Source organism: Myxocyprinus asiaticus, chromosome 19, assembly GCF_019703515.2.
Source record: "Myxocyprinus asiaticus isolate MX2 ecotype Aquarium Trade chromosome 19, UBuf_Myxa_2, whole genome shotgun sequence".
Classification (NCBI taxonomy): Eukaryota; Metazoa; Chordata; class Actinopteri; order Cypriniformes; family Catostomidae; genus Myxocyprinus; species Myxocyprinus asiaticus.
In genome coordinates, this window is record NC_059362.1 from 48,030,374 (window position 1) to 48,052,039 (window position 21,666).

At 39.4% G+C, this 21,666-nt stretch overlaps 2 protein-coding genes across 3 annotated transcripts in view; one reads left to right on the top strand and one right to left on the bottom strand.

Moving 5' to 3' along the window:
- The window catches only part of LOC127409695 (CLOCK-interacting pacemaker-like), a 287,186-nt gene that overhangs the window by 232,509 nt on the left and 33,011 nt on the right, over positions 1 to 21,666 (top strand). The window lies entirely within an intron of this gene.
- On the bottom strand, positions 150 to 21,147 carry LOC127409618 (bromo adjacent homology domain-containing 1 protein-like). 2 transcript variants are annotated; one of them, XM_051644302.1, is made up of 7 exons: positions 21,081 to 21,147; positions 15,164 to 16,735; positions 10,221 to 10,504; positions 4,815 to 4,974; positions 2,633 to 2,712; positions 1,072 to 1,163; positions 150 to 994 (listed from the first exon to the last, which is right to left on the bottom strand). In XM_051644302.1, the coding sequence occupies exons 2-7, from the start codon at positions 16,713 to 16,715 to the stop codon at positions 808 to 810; spliced, it is 2,355 nt and encodes a 784-aa protein (XP_051500262.1). In that variant the 5' UTR covers positions 16,716 to 16,735; positions 21,081 to 21,147; the 3' UTR covers positions 150 to 807. The 2 variants fall into 2 exon arrangements, with proteins under 2 accessions (XP_051500262.1, XP_051500261.1); XM_051644301.1 differs by having other exon boundaries at positions 10,149 to 10,504.

Sequence of the window (21,666 nt, forward strand, 5' to 3'; positions counted from 1 at the left end):
TGTAAAGTGAAAGTTCTGGTCACCATTCACTTGCATTGTATGGACCTACAGAGCTGAAATATTCTTCTAAAAAACTTCATTTGTGTTCTGCAGAAGAAAGAAAGTCATACACATCTGGGATGGCATGAGGGTGAGTAAATGATGACAGAATTTACATTTTTGGGTGAACTATCCCTTTAAAGTTTGCAAATTCCTCGAGCACATCTATATATTTTTACTCTTTGTTTTCAGGGTTATATTGAAATATTTGGTACTCTCTAGATCTGGATGGACGACCTCTCAACAGAGTTTCCTGAATCTCACCAAGACAGACAGACAGACAGACATGGTCGCAATCATGAGCGCTCTTCTATGTGCACACATACGCACATACGTCCGGTATCATTAATTTAATCACTGATAATTAACACAATCACAGGTCAGCTGCAATATCATCTGTTCTTGGACTGACAGGTCTGGGTCTTGTGTCTGTACTTCACTCAGACTTAAAGTCTGCTTTGTAGTTTCAGATCCTTCAGATCTTCTTCAGTCCAGTGTACATGACCATTGAACAGAGGGCCGAACCTTCAGTGAACTGATGCACAGAGAAACTTTCACTGAGTCTTATTCTTGTTCTCAGTATTTTCTTCCATTGGCAGTTAGGGTTAGGACAGATTCTCAACTTCTCATCCCTTAGATCACCATGTTCTGTCTGTATAGTGACCCCACATACCTCTGAATCGGGTGTTTCATTGGACATCATGTAGAATCGTCCTCTCTCTGGGTCACTTTCATTGTGCGTCACAGACTTTGGGTTGCGTTTCAGTTTTACTGCAAATTCTTCAGGATGCGGCCGTATCGAAAGTCGTAGACATGGCGGCACAGGTACACCAGCTCAGGGTCGACGTCATCGGGCACAAGGCGGTGAGGAGGGATGGCACTGTCTGAAGGGCCGGGCACCACCGGCGTGCTGTCACATACGCCCTCCGATCGGCGCTTGACCAATGCACAAAATCTGCAACATCAGATGTAATTATACGTCATCTCTATAAGCAAACACATAATGTGTGTTTTAATGGTGACCGGACTCACCTGCAGTACTGTGCTAACGGCAGAACGTAACATCTGTCTTCAATGCATGCCACGCTGTTTTCATCTTGATGTCGAGAGGCGAAGATCTCATTCTGAAACAACACAAAAACTACATTTTTACATTTGCAGGGCGAGTTAAAACCATTTTAAACGGTCCCGACATTCTAAACAGCACAGTAGAAAATACCACACGCAAGAAACCTTGAATTCAATATAAATATGCAATAGTCTTCTTTTATATTATTTTGAATGTTATGCATCATATTTTATTTAATGCATATTATTCCATGTGTATTTATATCACTGTACCTCATGTTATATTATCCAGGCATTAAAAAAAGAGAAGCTGGTTCAGGAGTTTGTTTGGAATATACTCATAGCAAAATACGTGCAGAAATATAAAAGACAGACAAAACACACGGGACGTATCCAACAGCGCTCTTTACTCATCTCACTCGCACAAAAAACAGATTCTGTATTCATCAATGCATCAAAAACATGGAAAGAACATAATGAAATTAATTACTGCCTCAACTGTGTTAAATATATTCATCTCATGCATTGACATTTGAATACTTAAAGATCCATGCAAGAATGTTTCTCATTTTATCCATTTCGGTCTCGGTGTCAACAGAACTTTTCTCTGCAGTTCATCTGGCCTATTCGTCGAGAATATGGTGTGAATAAACCTTTAATCTCAAATGTGCATTGCAGTGGGACAAAACATGCACTGTTATTTATAATTACACTTATTTGTGCAATACAATAATATCTAGGACTGGACAATTAATCAAAATAAAATCGAAGTCGTGATATGACCATATGAGATTATTAAATGGCTGAAATTTCATTAAATGAATTTGACCGCATAGCAATGCCCCATGCAGGTTAAGATTTAATTTCAGAAATACAGGTATATTAATATTGTATAATAATAATAATACAATATAATATATAAGTTGACTGGATTCCAAAAAATAATGATGATGAATAGTGGGCAGAGACCATTTCTCTTTGTTTCCCTGTTTTGTTTATTTATTTGTTTGCTTGTGGCTGAAGTGGAAAATGGTCTGGGTTTAGTTCTGTTTAAGAGACTCAAGCACAGGGTCCGAAATGAACACCTGTCAAGCGCCAAATGCGGGTACATTTTCAATTTGGCCGGTGAATTTTGTGGTGTCATGTGCCACTCTGGCGGGCACTTTTTTCTCTCTATATCAGATTGTTTCAGGTTGTAAAATAATGTAATGTTCCAGTTTTGTCCTCAAGGGGGTTCTGTACGCCTGCAGTCATTGAGGCTGGTGGGCTAAAAAGTTCATATCAGACCCTGCTGATTGGCAATAGAACATGGGCAAAACATTACCAAATTTTGGTTGAAATGATATCATATTGCAAGTGAAATCGCAAATGGCAGTATTTTTCAAAATGATTGCAATTTTTGTCCAAATCGTGCAGACCTAATATCCTCAGTATTTTTAAATCAGACCCATCTGCTGATCTTAGTCTGGAGCTGTAATACAAACAGTAGTTCAAGTGATGCTTGACTTTGAAGTCCGTGTCTCACCTCACAGTGCATGCTGGGATCCCGGCCTCCTTGTGTGTGTTCAGGTTGATAATACCAGAACAAACTCATCATGAGCTCTCCTGAAACAACAACAAAGTCAGAACACAGCACGACACAGACAACAGTACAATTATTGGGTAGACAAGTCATTATCAGCAACTTGAGAAGTTCTGTCAATACAACCATGTGCGACATTCAATCCATCCATTTCATTTATATTCTTTAACATATCCTCCATCATCTTCAATACATTACATCACCTGAACAGAACTGTAATTGTACATTTCTCTTTTTAGTTATTGGTTATATCTTATTTTTTATTTTTATGTCTATATATGTATATACAGTGCCTTGCAAAAGTATTCAGACCCCTGATCAATTCTCTCATATTACTGAATTACAAATGATACACTGAAATTTCATTCTGATTGATATTTTATTTTAAAACACTGAAACTCAAAATCAATTATTGTAAGGTGACATTGTTTTTTTGTTGGGAATATCTTGAAATATCTTGCTTGCATAAGTATTCAACCCCCCCCACATTAATATTTGGTTGAGCCACCTTTTGCTGCAATAACTGCTTTAAGTCTTTTAGGGTACATATGTACCAGCTTTGCACACTGTGATGAAGTGATTTTGGCCCATTCTTCTCTGCAGGTTTGCTCCAGGTTGTTCAGGTTATTTGGGTGACGCTTGTGGACTGCAATTTTCAAATAGTGCCACAGATTCTCAATAGTATTGAGATCAGGACTTTGACTGGACCACTGTAGGACATTTATCTTTTTGTTCTTGAGCCACTCCGATGCTGCTTTGGCCTTGTGCTTGGGATCATTGTCATGCTGAAAGGTGAATTTCCTCCCAAGCTTCAGTTTATTAGTGGACTGAAGCAGGTTCTCCTGCAGTATTTCCCTATATTTTGCTCCATCCATTCTTCCTTCAATTCTAACAAGATGCTCAGTCCCTGCTGATGAGAAGCATCCCCACAGCATGATGCTGCCACCACCGATGGTGTGTCATGAGGCATAGTGTTAGGTTTGCGCCACACATAGCGCTTTGAGTTTTGGCCAAAAAGCTCTACCTTGGTCTCATCTGACCACAAAACCTTCTCCCACATCAGCCAGGTCAGTCACATGCTTTCTGGCAAACTCCAGATGTGCTTTCAGATGGTACTTTTTGAGTAACGGCTTCTTTCTTGCCACCCTCCCATACAGGCCAGCATTATGCAGTGCTCTTGATATGGTTGACTGGTCCATCATTACTCCACTCCCAGCCACTGAACTCTGTAACTCCTTCAAAGTGAAGGTTGGCCTCTCTGTGGCTTCTCTCACAAGTCTCCTTTTTGTTAGAGCTCTGAGTTTTGAGGGACGGCCTTTTCTTGTCAGTGCCTGGGTGGTGTGGTGCAGCTTTCACTTCCTGATTATTGATCCAACTGTGCTCACTGGAATATCCAAACATTTGGATGATTATTGTGTACCCTTTCCCTAATCTATGCATTTTTATGACTTCATCTCTAACTTCTCTGGAATGCTCTTTGGTCTTCATTTTCCTTCAGATTCACAGCCTGACCAATGATCCTTCAACGGTGGGTTTTTTATCCAGAAAATGTGATTGCAACTTTAATGATTCACAGGCAGATGCCAATGGAAAAGTAATTGTGTTCTCTTTAGGGCAATTTCTTTCATCAGAGTAACCTGGCAGCTTCCACAGCACAGGGGTTGAATACTTATGCAAGCAAGTTATTTCAGTTATATATATATATTTCCCAACATAAAACCAATGTCACCTTACAATAATTGATTTTGAGTTCCAGTGTTTTAAAATAAAATATCAAACAGAATGAAATTTAATTGCACGATTTTTAATTCAGTAATATGTGATAATTGGTCAGGGGTCTGAATACTTTTGCAAGGCCCTGTATGTTTAAATGTATATGTTTGTATGTATATACACTGCATCCTCTTTGCCCTGGAAGTTTCTGTCACCAAGACAAACCTTGTGTGTGTAAGCATACTTGGCAATAAAGCTCATTCTGGTTCTGATTCTTAAATATAACAACATAAACATTTACACATGAAACAAAAACTGAATGTTGATTTGTTGAGGTGTGTAGTGTAAACAGCTACAAACAGTCAAGCTGGTGACAACAATAAATGGATAAACGATAAGCTCCATTTATCACCTGATCTAGGATCTTCCCACAGAGCTGAAATCTTGGCCACATATGGCAGGGATTTCTTGCGGAGTCCAGATCGTAAGAGCACCGTGTCTCGAACCCTGATCACTTCACCATCTCGCTCGACTCCTTCATAACACTGACGCAGAACCATCTCATCATCGCCCTGAAAAATCAACATGATCACAGTTAAAACTGCAGCACACTCAGAACAACTAATTCATTTATATTTTATCATGTAAATGTATATATATATATATATATATATACACACACACAGTTGTGCTCAAAGGTTTGCATACCCTTGGAGAATTGGTAATATATGTACCATTTTTAAAGAGTGAGCAGGCAAAACACATTTCTTTTATTTCTTATGGGATTCATATTCAACTGTAGGTTATAACAGAATGGCACAATCATAAAACAAAACATGGCAACAAAGAAAAAAATGAAATGACCCCTGTTCAAAAGTCTGCATACCCTTAGTTCTTAATACTGTGTATTGCCCCCTTTAGCATCAATGACAGCGTGCAGTCTTTTGTAATAGTTGTCTATGAGGCCCCAAATTCTTGCAGGTGGTATAGCTGCCCATTCGTCTTGACAAAATGCCTCCAGGTCATGCAAAGTCTTTGGTCATCTTGCATGAACCGCACGTTTGAGATCTTCCCAGAGTGGCTCGATGATATTAAGGTCAGGAGACTGTGATGGCCACTCCAGAACCTTCACCTTTTTCTGCTGTAACCACTGGAGGGTCAACTTGGCCTTGTGTTTAGGGTCATTGTCATGCTGGAAAGTCCAAGAGTGTCTCATGCGCAGCTTTCATGCAGAAGAATGCAAACTGTCTGCCAGTATTTTCTGATAACGTGCTGCATTCATCTTGCCATCAATTTTCACAAGATTCCCCGTGCCTTTAGAGCTCACACACCCCCAAATCATCAGTGAGCCACCACCATGCTTCACAGTGGGGATGGTATTCTTTTCACTATAGGCCTTGTTGACCCCTCTCCAAACATAGCGCTTATGGTTGTGACCATAAAGCTCTATTTTGGTCTCGTCACTCCAAATTACAGTGTGCCAGAAGCTGTGAGGCGTGTCAAGGTGTTGTCAGGCATATTGTAACCAGGTTTTTTTTGTGGCATTGGCGCAGTAAAGGCTTCTTTCTGGCAACTCGACCATGCAGCTCATTTTTGTTCAAGTATCGTCGTATTGTGCTCCTTGAAACAACCACACCGTCTTTTTCCAGAGCAGCCTGTATTTCTCCTGAGGTTACCTGTGGGTTTTTCTTTGTATCCTGAACAATTCTTCTGGCAGTTGTGGCTGAAATCTTTCTTGGTCTACCTGACCTTGGCTTGGTATCAAGAGATCCCCGAATTTTCCACTTCTTAATAAGTGATTGAACAGTACTGACTGGCATTTTCAAGGCTTTGGATATCTTTTTATATCCTTTTCCATCTTTATAAAGTTCCATTACCTTGTTACGCAGGTCTTTTGACAGTTCTTTTCTGCTCCCCATGGCTCAGTATCTAGCCTGCTCAGTGCATCCACGTGAGAGCTAACAAACTCATTGACTATTTATACACAGACACTAATTGCAATTTAAAAAGCCACAGGTGTGGGAAATTAACCTTTAATTGCCATTTAAACCTGTGTGTGTCACCTTGTGTGTCTGTAACAAGGCCAAACATTCAAGGGTGTGTAAACTTTTGATCAGGGCCATTTGGGTGATTTCTGTTATCATTATGATTTAAAAAGGAGCCAAACAACTATGTGATAATAAATGGCTTCATATGATCACTATCCTTAAATAAAAGACAGTTTTTTTGCATGATCAGTCATATTCTCAAAATCAATGCCAAAATGTCACAATTTCTGCCAGGGTATGCAAACTTTTGAGCACAACTGTATATATATAAATAATTATTAGGGCTCAAAATTCACATTTCTTTATCAATTACACATTGTGCCAATAATCGCAATTAATCGCATATCAATGTTTAGAGAAAAGCACCCAAATAAAAGTAATTTAGAATAATTAAAATAATTATAAATATAATATGTAGGCCTAAACATTATAATTGAGATAATTCAAACACATTATATCATATTGTGGCAACAGACAAGTAAAGCGTTTAGACAATACAAATTAGGGCTGGGCGATATGGCAAAAAAAATTATATATCGATATTTGTCAGCCTATTGACGATATTTCGACAGATATCACGATAATTATGTATTTGCTCTGAAATGGCTCAAAAGTTGTTGTTTTAATCAGAGGAACCATCATTTCATTCAAACCATCAAGCCATTGCAGCAAAGTAGATTCCATTTATTAAAGGCATTGAATAAAAATCTATTTAGGCATGTTTCCTCACAGTTTTTCACAAAATGAACAGAATGTGAGAAGGGAGAATGTGATCTAATCATTTTCATTGATATGCACATTGATATGTTTGATAATGACACATAGTAGCTTAATAAAAAGCATTATTTACCTTCATGTATGTAGCGCGGAGGAGGCCGGGCCGGGCCGGGCCGGAATGACGCACGCCCAGATCCCAATCAGCCTGATGAGGTGAGCGAGGGATAAAGGTGACCGGAGACGGCAGTTCGAGAGAGAGCTACAGTCAGCTGCTTGTATATGTTTGTGTGTTTTTGTTTAAGTTTATCATTAAACAATATTTATATTGTGAAGTCAGTTCTCTGAGGCGCCGTCGCATGGTCCTCGATCACTCCTCCACCCTCTCAGGCGGATGACAACCGCTCATCCCCGGGCGGACCGGAGTCAAACCTCCGACCCCCAGCAGACAGAATGCCCCTCCGTGTTTCTGGCGGCCCGTGGGGACACTCCTCCACCCCTGGCAGTGGCCCTACCACTCCAGGTGGTCAGGGAGTCGATTCCCTCCTCCCCTCGCGGACAGCGGTCTTCCCTCGACACCTCCACGTTTCTGGCGGCCGGCAGGGCACTCCTCCGCCCCTGACAGCGGCTCCATCACTCCAGGCGGTCCGGGAGTCCAGTCCGGATGGTGGTCGGGCTACTCCATCCCCCGGCGGATGGCAGCGGCGCTCCCCTGGGTGGAAGGCAGTGTCGAGGACACTACGACGGGCATCCATCCTCCCTCCGGGGTTTTGGCACCAGTGTAAATGGGTTAGAGGGAAAGGCGAGAACCGGCTTGACAATATAAATAGTTTAATGTTAAACTTAAAAAACACACAAACATAAACACATACAGGGCAGCTTCCTTTAGTTCTCTCTCAAACTGCCGTCTCCGGTCACCTTTATCCCTCGCTCGCCTCATCAGGCTGATTGGGGTCCAGGCATGCGTCATTCCGGCCTGGCCCCGCCATCCTCCGCGCTACAATGTATTTTTGAATTAAAAAGTTTTTTGTGAATGAACAAGGTGGAGCTTTTATTTTGACATGGAAGTTGTTGTGTGCCGTTCACAGTGGGTGCGTTCCATTCTGAAGGGCTCATCCCTATGCCCTAATCCCTTCAGAGGGTTTACCCTCCAGAGTGAGAGCTTCAGAGGGTTGAAGGGTGTAGGGCTAAATAATGTCAGTCATTCAGAACGCACTTCAGTGTCATCTATCCAAGCCAAAGGAGCCGCTGCCGTCACACAAAGGCTGTCGCTAATGAACATCACCTGAACCTAGTCAGAAATACTTACACATGGTTTTGCATCACTAACTGCTTTCAGAATAGAAGCTGAAAATAAATTATTTAAATCTTTAGCCTCATGTTTAAATTTTTTTTTTTTTTTTTTTTTATTTAAATAAAGAATCCAATAAACAAATGTACAGTGCATTTATTAAATAAAATTCCACTTTGTATTATTATTTTATTTAAACTCCTTTAGAATAACTGATACAGCGAATTTACAGTAAAATAACAATCATTTTAAAATCATTTTTAAAAGTTCATTATAATAATTAAAAGCTTTTATAGACTATGGAGATGAAGGGATGTCATGTTTTTGTTTATAGAAACAGATTGCAGTTGCAGCTGGATTAATTTACACTAAATTAAACTTGGCAGGGGGGCCTGGGTATCTCTGCGAGTATTGACGCTAACTACCACTCCTGGAGTCGCGAGTTCGAATCCAGGGCGTGCTGAGTGACTCCAGTCAGGTCTCCTAAGCAACCAAATTGTCCCGGTTGCTAGGGAGGGTAGAGTCACATGGGGTAACCTCCTCGTGGTCGCTATATTGTGGTTCTTGCTCTCAATGGGGCGCATGGCGAGTTGAGCGTGGATGCCGCGGAAAATAGTGTGAAGTCTCCACATGCGCTACGTCTCCGTGATAACGCGCTCAACAAGCCACGTGATAAGATGCGCGGATTGACGGTCTCAGATGCGGAGGCAACTGAGATTCGTCCTCCACCACCCGGATTGAGGCGAGTCACTACGCCACCACGAGGACATAGAGCGCATTGGGAATTGGGCATTCCAAATTGGGGAGAAAAAAAATAAAAAAAAATAAATAAAAACTTGGCAAACCTCCCTATTTGTGACGTATGCTCTGGTTCTGGTCCGCTTGACAGCGAAGTGTCCATCTGTTGAACCCTACGGAAACACCCCTTTTGAAGGGCCCTTCAAAGCAGCTATTTATAAGCCCTTTGGTTTGGAACGTCCCTTCAACATGGCAGCCAAAATTGTTCCCTGTTCGAAGTGCCTTCTGGAGGCGGATATATCCCGTTTGGGAATGTTATGCATCTGGTGAAATGATTTCATCTCCTTTTCTGTTATACTGTGCCACCTTTGTAGACTTGTATAACTTGTAGTGGTTACTAATATTTGGAGTTGCGAATGCTTAAACTTGCAATACTTTTCTTTCTCAATGCAGGTGAACTGCTCTAAAAGCGTTAAAAACACGAGCCCATGAGCCCCACGCATTCACAGAACAGCGCACCTTCTGAAGCGCACACAGACATGTTTTTCTGTCTTTAATCGCAGTTTAATATTCACATGACCATAAAGACATTTTTATGTTATTTTGATTAATTGTGCAGCCCTGAAGGATTGTGAAATTAGTCAACTGATGCTCTTTATGAAACTAAATGGCAAAATAAAAAGCATATTTAAATCATCGCAATATACACGATAATGCTGAATTTTATATCAGCAGCAAAATCATTGCGATTATATCGTTAATTTTCAATATATCGCCCAGCCCTAATACAAAAATTGCTAGTTTTATTTTCATATAATTGAACAGAATTCTTTTATTGACTTCCCTCTGCTCCATTTTTAATAGTTGCTTGATGTACTCATGCATCAGACGGATGCTTACATTTAAAATCTTTAATTTTCAGTAAACTCCCCTTTGAGAGGACTTAAACACTCACCGCAATAAAGACCTCCTTTTTCGTGGGCACTCCGACAGGTCGCCACCCGTTTGTGACCCGGCGGCGGCTCACCTTCTTCTGATGTTTGGCACTTGCTGGACCGGTGGTTGGTGGTCTCTGGGACAGTCTCGTGTGGCCTATAGCGAGTGAGCCGTTGGGCGGTTTGGTGTTTTGGGGGCATTCTTTGGCCACCTTAAGATGGACTTCTGCCTGTCTGCGGTCTGACAGCGTGTTGAGAAGACGTGGCACAGCCGGGGAAGATGGGTTTACTCTGGGCACACTAGGGCATCTGGATAGAGGCAAAGCCGGAGGAACGAGTAATGTGCAACTGTGCTCTTCTTGAGATGAGGAGTAGCCTTTTAAAAAACACAATGTGAGAAAGACGATCCATCAGCATTCATTCAATACTTTCCAAGAGGAATCCATAATACTGTTATTACTTGTACAGTATATAGATGCAGACAGCAATTACAGGGCATCATTTTAGGCCAAAGTTATGTAAAATGTATCACTATTTTGGCTATATTTTGCACTCTGGCCAGTTTGTGGCGTTTTCACCAAACTCGTCAGGTACGTTCAGGACATTGTGGCAGTGATACATAAGTTGCATGTCAATACATCAAAGTGTTGCAAAGATACAGCCTCACTTCCTGTCTGATGTCCTTGCCGTCAAATTCATTGAAGCGTTAAGGCTGAAGTACACTTGGGTATACTTATAGAGTATACTTCGAAAGGCTGAGCACTCAATCGTGTGCCAGACGAAACGGCATGCAGAAAATGACGTATACACTAGCCGTTACATAGGTACATTGGTATCATGGGTGATATAAACAAAAATTAGTATTTTGTGATAGTCTTGAAATTTTTGGTTGATATTCATATAACAATGTATATTTTTATGGAAAGTGTTTCAAAAACTATTATAAAACTAAATGTTTTTAGCTTTTTTTTTTAAAGGTCATGTCATGTCCATTGCTCTTTATCAATAAATACAAATGTATTTTTAATAATTAGTTAATTTACTAATTACATTGTGTTTCGATCCAAGCCAAAAATGAGATTGCTCTCTTTTTAGTTGAATATAAGCATTTGTTTTGATCCTGAAGCAAACCTCTACTTCACATATTTGTTTTGGATTTAGCATTCCTTTAAATACAAAAAATCTTTTTGATGAATTTATACTAGATATAAATGTACAGTGGACAAAAGGTGTTATTTTATAATTCCTGAGGTAATTTACTCAATCGAATCGCTTCTCTCTAGGGGTGTGAATGTTTGGGTTGAAAGTGATACAATTCGATTCATAGGTTTTTTTATTCAAAAGCAATTTTTTTGTGAATTAAGAACAATTACATTTGATTCAATACAACAATTCTGTAATTTCCAATGTATTTATAATATTTTTTAAATACTTCCCTTAATGTGTCTTAAGCAAGAAAAAGACAAAATACTTAAGATTGTTTATTGCACCAAAAGTAACTTGAAAGAAAACACGTTTAATACAGTATATGTACATACAGGCTACTAGAAAACAACAAGTGTAATGTGCCAATAACACATTTTTGAGCCGAGTATAACTAGAAAAGTGTTCCATATTGTACAAAAAAAAACCCACAAAAAAAATCTGTGGTTTTTAAGATATTTTCAGGTTTTCCATGACCGTGAGAACCCTGATTCAGTAAACTAATCCAAATATTTCAACATTAACATCATCTGACTACATTCAGTTTCAAAGAACAGAGAAGCAATCAACTAGATGACTTCGACGTAAATGTTTTCTGTCCACCAAGTCCCCAAATAAATATACTGATTATAATTAGGGCTGTTAATCGATTAAAATTTTTTAATCGAATTAATTACATGACATGCCGATTAATTAATCGAATTAATCGCAATTAATCGCATACATCATTATTTGCTGAGAATGGCCCCCAAATAAAAGATAATTCATATAAATAATGCATAATAATTAAAATGTTTATAAATATAATATGTAGGGCCTATACAGTATAATACAGATTAAAATTCAGTTTAAAATAAATTGCATTATTGTGGCACAGAGTCACAGAGAAAACTAACGTTAACAGACTTTTTTCCTTCAACGTTTCACTAGTCCTGGGAAACCTCACTGATGTGTGATAATGCCAGGTAATATTGTACAAGATGGTGCCATGGATGTCTGCTTCGGTTTGGAGCTCTCTAGCGTTTTTGTTACTATTGCTTGTTTGTCATGTTTTTTGTCACTCTTTCCTGATCAGTTTCACCAGGGATGAACTGCTGAATATTCAAAAGGGCACACCTGATCATTTTTTGCCAGTGTTTGATTACTCAGATGTTTTATTAGAGATTAGTTGGAGGCGCAGCGATGTTCTACAAGTGCTCCAAGAGACGCAAGTGAGGGAGGCACGCCGGCACGCTTGTGAAGCTTTGTCAACACAGCTTTAGGACACCACTGCAGAGTAATCATCTGGCTAATGTCCGCTCCCTCACCAACAAAACGGACGAACTGCTTCTGCTCACTCAAACAAATAAAGGACATATCTAACTCCGCTGCTCTGTGTTTCATGGAAACCTGGCTGAATGAAGACATTCCGGACAGCGTGTTACATCTGCCGGGCTTCTGCCTGTTCAGAGAGGATCGTGTTGCGGAATCATCTGGGAAAACAAGAGGTGCAGAACATGCTTTTACATCAACGAAGGTTGGTGTACAGGTGTAACAGCGCTATAGAAGATGTGCTGTCCTTATTTAGAAGTACTCAACTGTAAAGCTTTCTACACGCTGCAGGAGTTTTCCTCGTTTATTCTGGCGAGTGTTTATATCCCGCCACAAGCATGCGTGAACGCAGCATTGCAACAGCTGGCTGATCACATCACAGACACGGAGCAACAACACCAGGACTTTCTTATCATTATTCTGGGAGATTTTAATAAAAGCTAACCTCACCCGTGAACTGCCAAAATACAAAGAGACCACTGCTACACCACTGTAAAGGATGCATATCACTATCCCACGAGCAGCTTTAGGAGACTCTCTGAACACTGTCTGGTTCATCTTCTCCCAACCTACAAGCAGAAACTAAAATCAGCTAAACCTGTAGCAAGGACTGTAAAGAGATGGACCAATGAAGCAGAGCTGGAGCTATAAGCCGTCTTTGAATGCACTGATTGGAGTGTTTTTGAAGCTGCAGCCACTGGACGAGCTAAAATATACTGTGACATCATATATCAGTTTCTGTGAGGATATTTGCATCCCTACTAGGACATTTTTATCATTAAATAACGATAAACCATGGTTTACAAGAAAACTCAGACAGCTTTGTCATGCCAAAGAAGATGCTTACAGAAGTAGGGATAAAATATTTTACAACCAGGGCAGAGACACACTAAGGAAATCAGAGTGGCTAAAAGAAGCTACTCTGAAAAGCTGAAAAAACAGTTTACAGCCAACAATCCTACATCTGTGTGGAAAGGCCTGAAAAGCATCACCAAGTAGAAGACACCACCCCCTCGCTCTATAGAGAATCAACAAATGGCTAATGACCTAAATAGGTTTTACTGCAGGTTTGAAAAGCCCAGTCTCACACCCATCCCCCACTCTGATATTCACATCACACACACACCAACACCTCCTGGAACCCCCCTCCTCCCACCTCCTGCTACTCAACCAGCACTTATGGTCTGTGAGAAGGATGTGTGCCGGGACTTCCGGAAACAGAAGTCTAGGAAAGCTTCAGGCCAGATGGTGTTTCACCCTCCTGTCTGAAAGTCTGTACTGACCAACTGGCCCCCGTCTTCACACAGATCTTCAATAGATCACTGGAGCAGTGTGAAGTTCCCTGTTGCTTCAAATCCTCCACCATTGTTCCGGTCCCCAAAAACCCAAAATCACAGGACTTAATGACTACAGACCTGTCGCACTTACGCCTGTGGTTATGAAGTCGTTTGAGAGACTGGTTTTGGCCTACCTGAAGGACATCATTGGACCCCTGCTGGACCCCCTTTAGTTTGCTTACCGAGCAAAAAGGTCTGTGGATGATGCTGCAATACCTCGACAGACCTGGGACTTAAGCAAGGATCCTATTTGTGGACTTCAATTCAGCCTTCAATACCATCATGCCTGATCTTCTCTCAACCAAACTGACCCAGCTCTCCGTGCCCTCCCCAATCTGTCTATGGATTACCAGCTTTCTGACAGATAGGCAGCAGCTAGTGAGACTAGAAAAAAAAATCACATACGGGACCCTAACTATTAGCACTGGTGCTCCTCAGGGATGCGTTCTCTCTCCACTGCTCTTCTCCCTCATTCTTGGCTGCACTGCTTGTGAGGTTTGTTGAGGCGTGCTGCCACCTATTGACGTGCCTTGTAAAAAGTACTTCAAGCTTAAAAAAGTCAGTGATTTCACTTGCTGACATCACCTCAACAAACATCTCACATACGTAATGAACACTGGAAGATCCCTCCGCCCACTTGCGGCTCATATGGTAAGAAAATCCATACTTTTATTACAGAATTTACCTACACATCAGCGGGCATGATTAATTGTATACATTTTTTTAACAAATTATTTGTTATATAATTAATCACACTAAATTAACACATTAAATAGACAGCCCTAATTATAATATAATTTGTAGCGCAACATCTGATTGGAATGCACATTCCCTACCATGAGGCAGAATTTAAACTGCGATAAAAACGATACTCAGTTGACGCATCTCTTCTGGTATACTGATTTAACCGGTATGTCACCCTCCCTTTAACTTTTGACCACCAAGATCTCAAGATGATCTGAATTTTGGGAAAATCTGATTAAAACTGCTGGCCAAGTTCCAAAAATTATATTTTTTGGCTAAATTCAAAATGGCAGAACCTTTAGTCGGCTGCCAGAGACCCAAAAATAACATCAATATAATATTGTAATGTTGTCAATTAGTAGAATATATTGTGATATTGTGCTACAATAATATCAATAGGCAGTATTAATAACATTTCCAATGGCTTTATCATGTCTTACCTGTTTTGATAGGGTGGCTACAGTTGGAGCAGTTCGTGGAGAAAGGGCATGCCCTGCTGGTCACCGGCTGCATGGCACTAAAGGCGTACCTGTTTACCGTACAGGCCTCACGGTAGCAGGGTGACCCTACTGAGTTACAGAAGGCATGGTGTGGGATACCTGAGGGGGCCAGCAGCTTGGATCCAGAAACCCCATGAGGGCAAAAAGGGCTGTGTGCGCATGGTAGCGGCTGTGTGCTCAAACTGGCTCCTGGTGGTCTAGCGTGGGCGATGTGGACATAGTAACTAGAGTGACACGGATCTGCACACAGGCATGGATGAGCACTCAGGGTGAGAGCTGGATGGGCCAGTGAGGGTGGAGGAACCAGGCATTCATGCTTGACTGAGGTCACGGGGTGCTCCTCGGTCTCGCCGTAGGCCTTTTGCTCGAGGAAGAGTGCCAACCTGTGGCAGTACTCAACTGAACCTTCAGGTGGACAGCAATAATATGGACTCAAGTCTGCTTCCACCTGTTCCTCTTTAACGACTTTCACGGGATATCCCAGCATATTACAGGATTGGTACCCTGGTTTGGTTAAGCGATGGCTTTCCGGAGAGCCTTCATCCTTCAGTTTCAACTCAAAGTCTTTCAGTACAGGCTGCTTACAGATTTGTTTTTTAGACTTTTGCGCTTTGGGCTTGCAGCGTACGGCATGTTTCCCTGATGCACAAAGGCTCTTATTGTCCGTTTTTATCCTCAGCTTATTTCCTGTTGTTGAGCTTGTGAGCTTCAGAAAAGCAGCAGCATTGAGTCCAGCTAATCGTCTGGGTGTAGGAGCATACAGACCGACTTCACTCTTATCCTTCTCTTCAACCTTGTCTTTCTTCATCTGCTTGGGATTTTGGCATGTCTCAGACTTAGAAGCTTGCGAGGCCCTTTTTGGGTTCGGGCAAGTCTTTGTTTGTTCAGCAGAAGTAGTACCATATCCTTGTTTCTTGGCAAGTTTGGCACCAGGTGGTCCATCCGCTTTCTCAAGCAACAGACTGTTGACGGCCTCAGCGTTGAGAGAGGCTAGTCTACGTTTACGTGGCTCCTGAGTTAAAGGTTTATAAATGGTGGCCTCTTTCATGATTTTGGTGGTTTCCCTCTTGTTTTCTGCTTTATTATTAGATTTGGATTTGGATTTGTGCCCTGAAACTCTGCTGCGATCTGCCTTACTCTTCTTGTTGTCTTCTTCCCAATCGTCTAGACGAGTAAGCAGAACATGACAACTCAAAGCCTTCTTCTCTGAAGCGCCACCCCTTCTCCGTAATGGGTAAAGCTTCCGTTTGCGCTCTGACCTCTGCTCTCTCTTGGATAAGTCCTTCTTAGTTTTACCCATTTTCATTGAACGTTTTGGCACGTGACTCGTGGTCTTTACTTTTTTTGCCATGTCCTTCTTTGTCTTGCCTTCTTGCAATGAACGCACAGGCAAGACTCCACCCAAAGTTTCCTCATGCAACCAGCTCTCTATGTGGCCCCACCCCTCACCATGATACTGGCCGAGGGAACCTTTTTTCCGTGCATGAGTCATCACATGTTTCCTAAAAACACCTACAGGATAAAAAGATTTTAAATTAAACTGGTTTTAAGGGGCGTTCACACTGACATTGATTTAACAACTCAAGGTCGCCAAGTACTTAACAATGAATATCTGTTAAAAGTTTAACTCTGCTCGAGTCTGTCACATCTCTGGGGTTGGGAACCAAGAACCAGTTCTTGGTCAGAATGGGTTCCATTCTTAAAAAATACAGAAACCTTGACTTTCGGTTCTGTTAACGGTTCTGGAAAGTGCAATTTTTTCTACAGAACAGAACATACAGAGATAAGAGCGTAGTCTAATTCCTAAACAAATGAATCTTATGAGCTTGTTCTTTTTAGTGATCAAAATGCTTATCACTAAATTAATCTTACTGATGCAGGATTTAAGACTTCATGTCTGACTCTAAATGAAATAAGAACTGTTATTGTGTAATGTAATGTACTGAAGGCTTGTGAGATTTAGGGCTGCAACAGCTAATTGATAAAATCGAAAATAATCGATAATGAAAATCATTGACAATGAATTTCATTATCGATTAGTTGGATATGTGTGCCATGCACGGAAAAGCTCCGTCAGTGATGTCACTTTACAGGAGTGAAAAGTAAGCTTGCATGATGAAACTCGTTTGAAAAATGGTGGAGACATGTTGAAGCGGAAAAAACACGACCAGTTGTCCAGTACAGGGGAGCACTTTATGTTAAACACTTCAAAGAATATGAGAAGAATACATTTTAATGTGGAGCGGTGCTGCATCAGGTGTGTCTCTCCAGTGCATAACTTACATTTCACGGTTATTTTCTATGTTTTACAATGTATAAATGTTATTCATTCAAAATCAGGTGTGTATTTCCATCTCGCAAAACTGTTTGTCTTTACCACAAGCGAGTCACTGTTAAACTTAAATGACCAAGCGAGAGCGCATACATCTGTGTCAATCAAACCCATTACAATAGAGAAAGGGAGCACAATCATTTTGGTTAAATGTGTCATTTCCTGCTTTGACATTTTTGCAGCAGCAGCCGCCCATGTGAAATTTCGTGCCACCCAAATCAAATATAGGGTACAACGGGGCAAAAGACACACCTTCAGGAAAATTTGCTTTTTTCTTGTTACAGACTGAAAAAATGGGTTTCTTTTTTCTGAATATTGATGGAGCAACATAATTTGTGTAAAAGTAGCCAATAAAGGAATGTTGTTTTGATTAAAATTCAGTTTTTAAAAAAGGTGGTGAGGGAGTCTATTAACACACACGTGTTTATATTGATATGGTGTAGATTTAGCGGTGATAGTTGTACTGCAAATAATTTTGAGACAGCAAGATGATTTTTTTGAGTAATAAATAAAGATGATGCTTACTGAGAATATCTACTTCAGTAAAGAGGGCACCATTTCCTGTTAATTTTGATCACATTTGTCATTTTATAACGTCTCAATTATTCTATAAACAAATGAATCTCCATTGTGATTGGATCAGTCAATGTGTAATGTGCATCAGCTATATAAATTTGCAAACTTTAAAAAATGTTCAAAATGAGATCAAACTTTAGACACCACACACACACACACACACACACACACACACACACATCTCATGGATCAGGAATATTTTGCAGTGTTTAGTGTCAAACCGGTGTTTAGCAAAGTGCTGCGGTAGTTTTTGTTGCTATTTAAATCAAATTAAAGAAAATGATATCAAAGGAATCTTGTACGTCACGGGGCATTTATTTTCTTTATTTTTTCTACTTTGAAGTCAAACGTCTCTAACGACTAGATAGGACTGATGAGAAAAAGAGAGGCTTTGTAAACTACAAATTACCACATTTAGGCTACAAATATATCACGGTCGGTAAACTCTAACAGAACTGTTCAATAGTTCCATCTATCAGACTTCATTATAACAACTGTGGGGTTTCTAAAAGTGTTGAGGCTATTATTATCCATAACAAATAATATAACAATACTAGAATTATTTTTTTATAAAGACTAGCTTCATTGAGCAACCCACAGTAATGAGGAGCCATCCATGGATTTACCTGTGGTTATTTATGATATATTATTACAAATGCCACTGTTACGCTAACCATAGCTGCAAGTACAATAAAGGACTTTAAAGTCTGAAACTTTCAGAATTATAAACAAATTATGGATAAAGTTTTCCTCGTGTGTGATGTCTGATATTAGTAAACAAACTGGCCTGGTTTGACATCACATTACTAAATATTATCGAAATAATTAATATCTGTTGTGGAATAGTGAACAAACTTTTCACTAGAATTACAGTACCAACTCTGTAAATAGGTATAAAGCTCATTTAAGTTTGTTTACCTTAAATTTGTTTGATTTCAAAAGGTTCCAGATGCTTAGATGTAAACAATATATATAGTAACATATTTAATACACAATGTACAGCATACAATTATTTATGGGGTTTTTTTTAGTAATAAAATAATGGAAATAAAATGTGTCTTTTTTATCTGATTAATCAAACAAAACAAATAGGTGATTATTTGATTATCTAAATAATCAAATTTTTATTTATATAGCTTTGATCAAGTATCGGATCGCATTTATGCTTCTAAAACAATTTTATAAGTTTGATATTTACTCAATATTCTGGCATGTTATTAAATATATAATTAGCAAAAACACATTAATGAAGGGAACCCTGAGGAGCAGCAGATTAACCTTTAAAACTGCATTATTTGTGGATTAAATATGAGTTAAATAAATGTTGCAATAGTTTTCAGACTGAACCAGCCTTGATGTTTCCAAGCTGTGGATGTATAGATACAAATCACAATATATGACGTGATTTTAACAGTGACTGATGATTAATTAATAACACAGAGGAGAAAATGACTTTAACTGTCTTAATATATTTAGCACATTATTATTAGAAAGTGTAAAATCATTCAATCAGGTTACAGGATGTAAATAAGTCTCCTAATAGTTCAAAGCTTTGAATGATTTCATCTCAAACTCGTACATGACAGATGTTATAGTTCATGGAGTCACTGTTATTATCACATCATCAGCTGTTTATATGGATTTATACGGTGTTTTGTTCAGCTGTGTGAATGAGATGGACTTTATAAAACCAAAACACAACTAGAAATATGACTTCCTGCCATATAATATCATGGAAACTCCCTCATTATATCAAATGAAAATTACTTATTAAAACGTCAGCCAAACGTTTAACAAACACAACAATGAAAACAACTGATTTTAGTCATTGTTGGGGAATTATTATGACATGTTAAGCAGTTTCTTAAAGAGATTCACCCAAGAAATCATTTGTTCTAAAACTGTATGACTTTATTTTTCCTCCATAAATTGAAAGTGAATGGTGAATTATTCTTTTGAACTATTTTTAATAGCATTTTTCTAATTGTTGCTTAATTATCATGCAATTGTAAGACGTCATACTAACTGAAAGACAACATGGAGTATTTGTCCTTTTAATTCGTCACACTACAGGACATTTTAATAAGTGAAAAAGGGAGCAAATAATGACAAAAATAAAAAGTTTAGGTGAATGACTCCTTTAATAATTCCCAAATGATTTACCTTGAGATTATTTCAATATTTTCCTCTGATCCGATCAAAACTTTGATCATAAATCAGCACTTTTCAGAAACAGTAAAGTTATTTCTGTTATTATTTAACACACTGTAGAAAACAATCAAACCACACACACAGTAAGCAGTTGTCAGCAGTGTTTGTGCATTTCTTCATGAGTTTCTGACACCCAAACAGAAGAGTTATCACTCTGAAATGCTTTATAATCTCCTTTCATAAGAGTACAAATGGCATGAATGTTTTTGAGATATTAAAATGACCTTCAGACCTCAAACAGAACATGATGTTTCAAACTAAACTGATGAAATATAGTGGAAATATAGCAGCGATGAACAGCAGTGCTCATGTGCATTATTATATCTAAAGTTTGTCCACTATAATGATGATTTAAATGTAGCTGTGATAGTGTCGACGTCATGCATCTCTCGCCTGTAAATGTCGAGTTTGTAACATTGTTGCGGTGTTTATTAATGATTGATATTGTTACAGTGTGTCCGCTCATACAGGCCGACGTGAGCTGTCTTATGAACTGACGTCAGCATATATCATAAATAACATCATCATCATCATCATCATCATCATCAGAATTAAAGCACAAACACTGGTCCAAAACTGCAGTTATACACACTCCAGTAATAACTCACGATAACACGTCACCGTTTAATCCGCCTTTGATCATCCGTGTGCAAACATCACGTGTTCGTGCTTTAAAGAGAGAGAATACAGACGCATTGTGAACAGTTTCATGTGTTTAATTGCTATAAATGTACTTACAAACACACGATCCTTGTGACGCGTCGACGGTTCTGCTGGTGTCGCTCTTCCTGGTTCTGCACTGAACTTCATCTGAACCAATAACACACACACACATGCTGATGCTGACACACACACCATCCAATGAGCACAGCTGCGTTTATTTATCAATGATCTGACAGTAATCACACTTACATGCTCGTGATTCCACAACAAACCGGGGAAAATGGGCAAAGTGGGACACTTTTGGAAATATTACTTTCCTGGCACTTTTAATGATGATCTGAATGACATATAACCTGAAATTACACCTTTACAGAACTTTAGGATGTCTCCTGTCTTAGTCAAAAGCAAAAAAATAAGAAATACTTAATAATGCACTCTACACAAAAGCAACTAAACTGCACTAAAGCCACACAATTCTAAAACTTGATTTCATGGTGTTCCATTTCAATTTGTAAAATGGAAGTTTACTTAATCCATTTGAGTTGGGACTACATGAATACTTCTTGTGGTGTTAAAGGAATATTCCGTGTTTAATACAAGTTCAGCTCATTCGACATTATGTGTGTCATAATGTTGATTACCACAAAAATTAATTTCCACT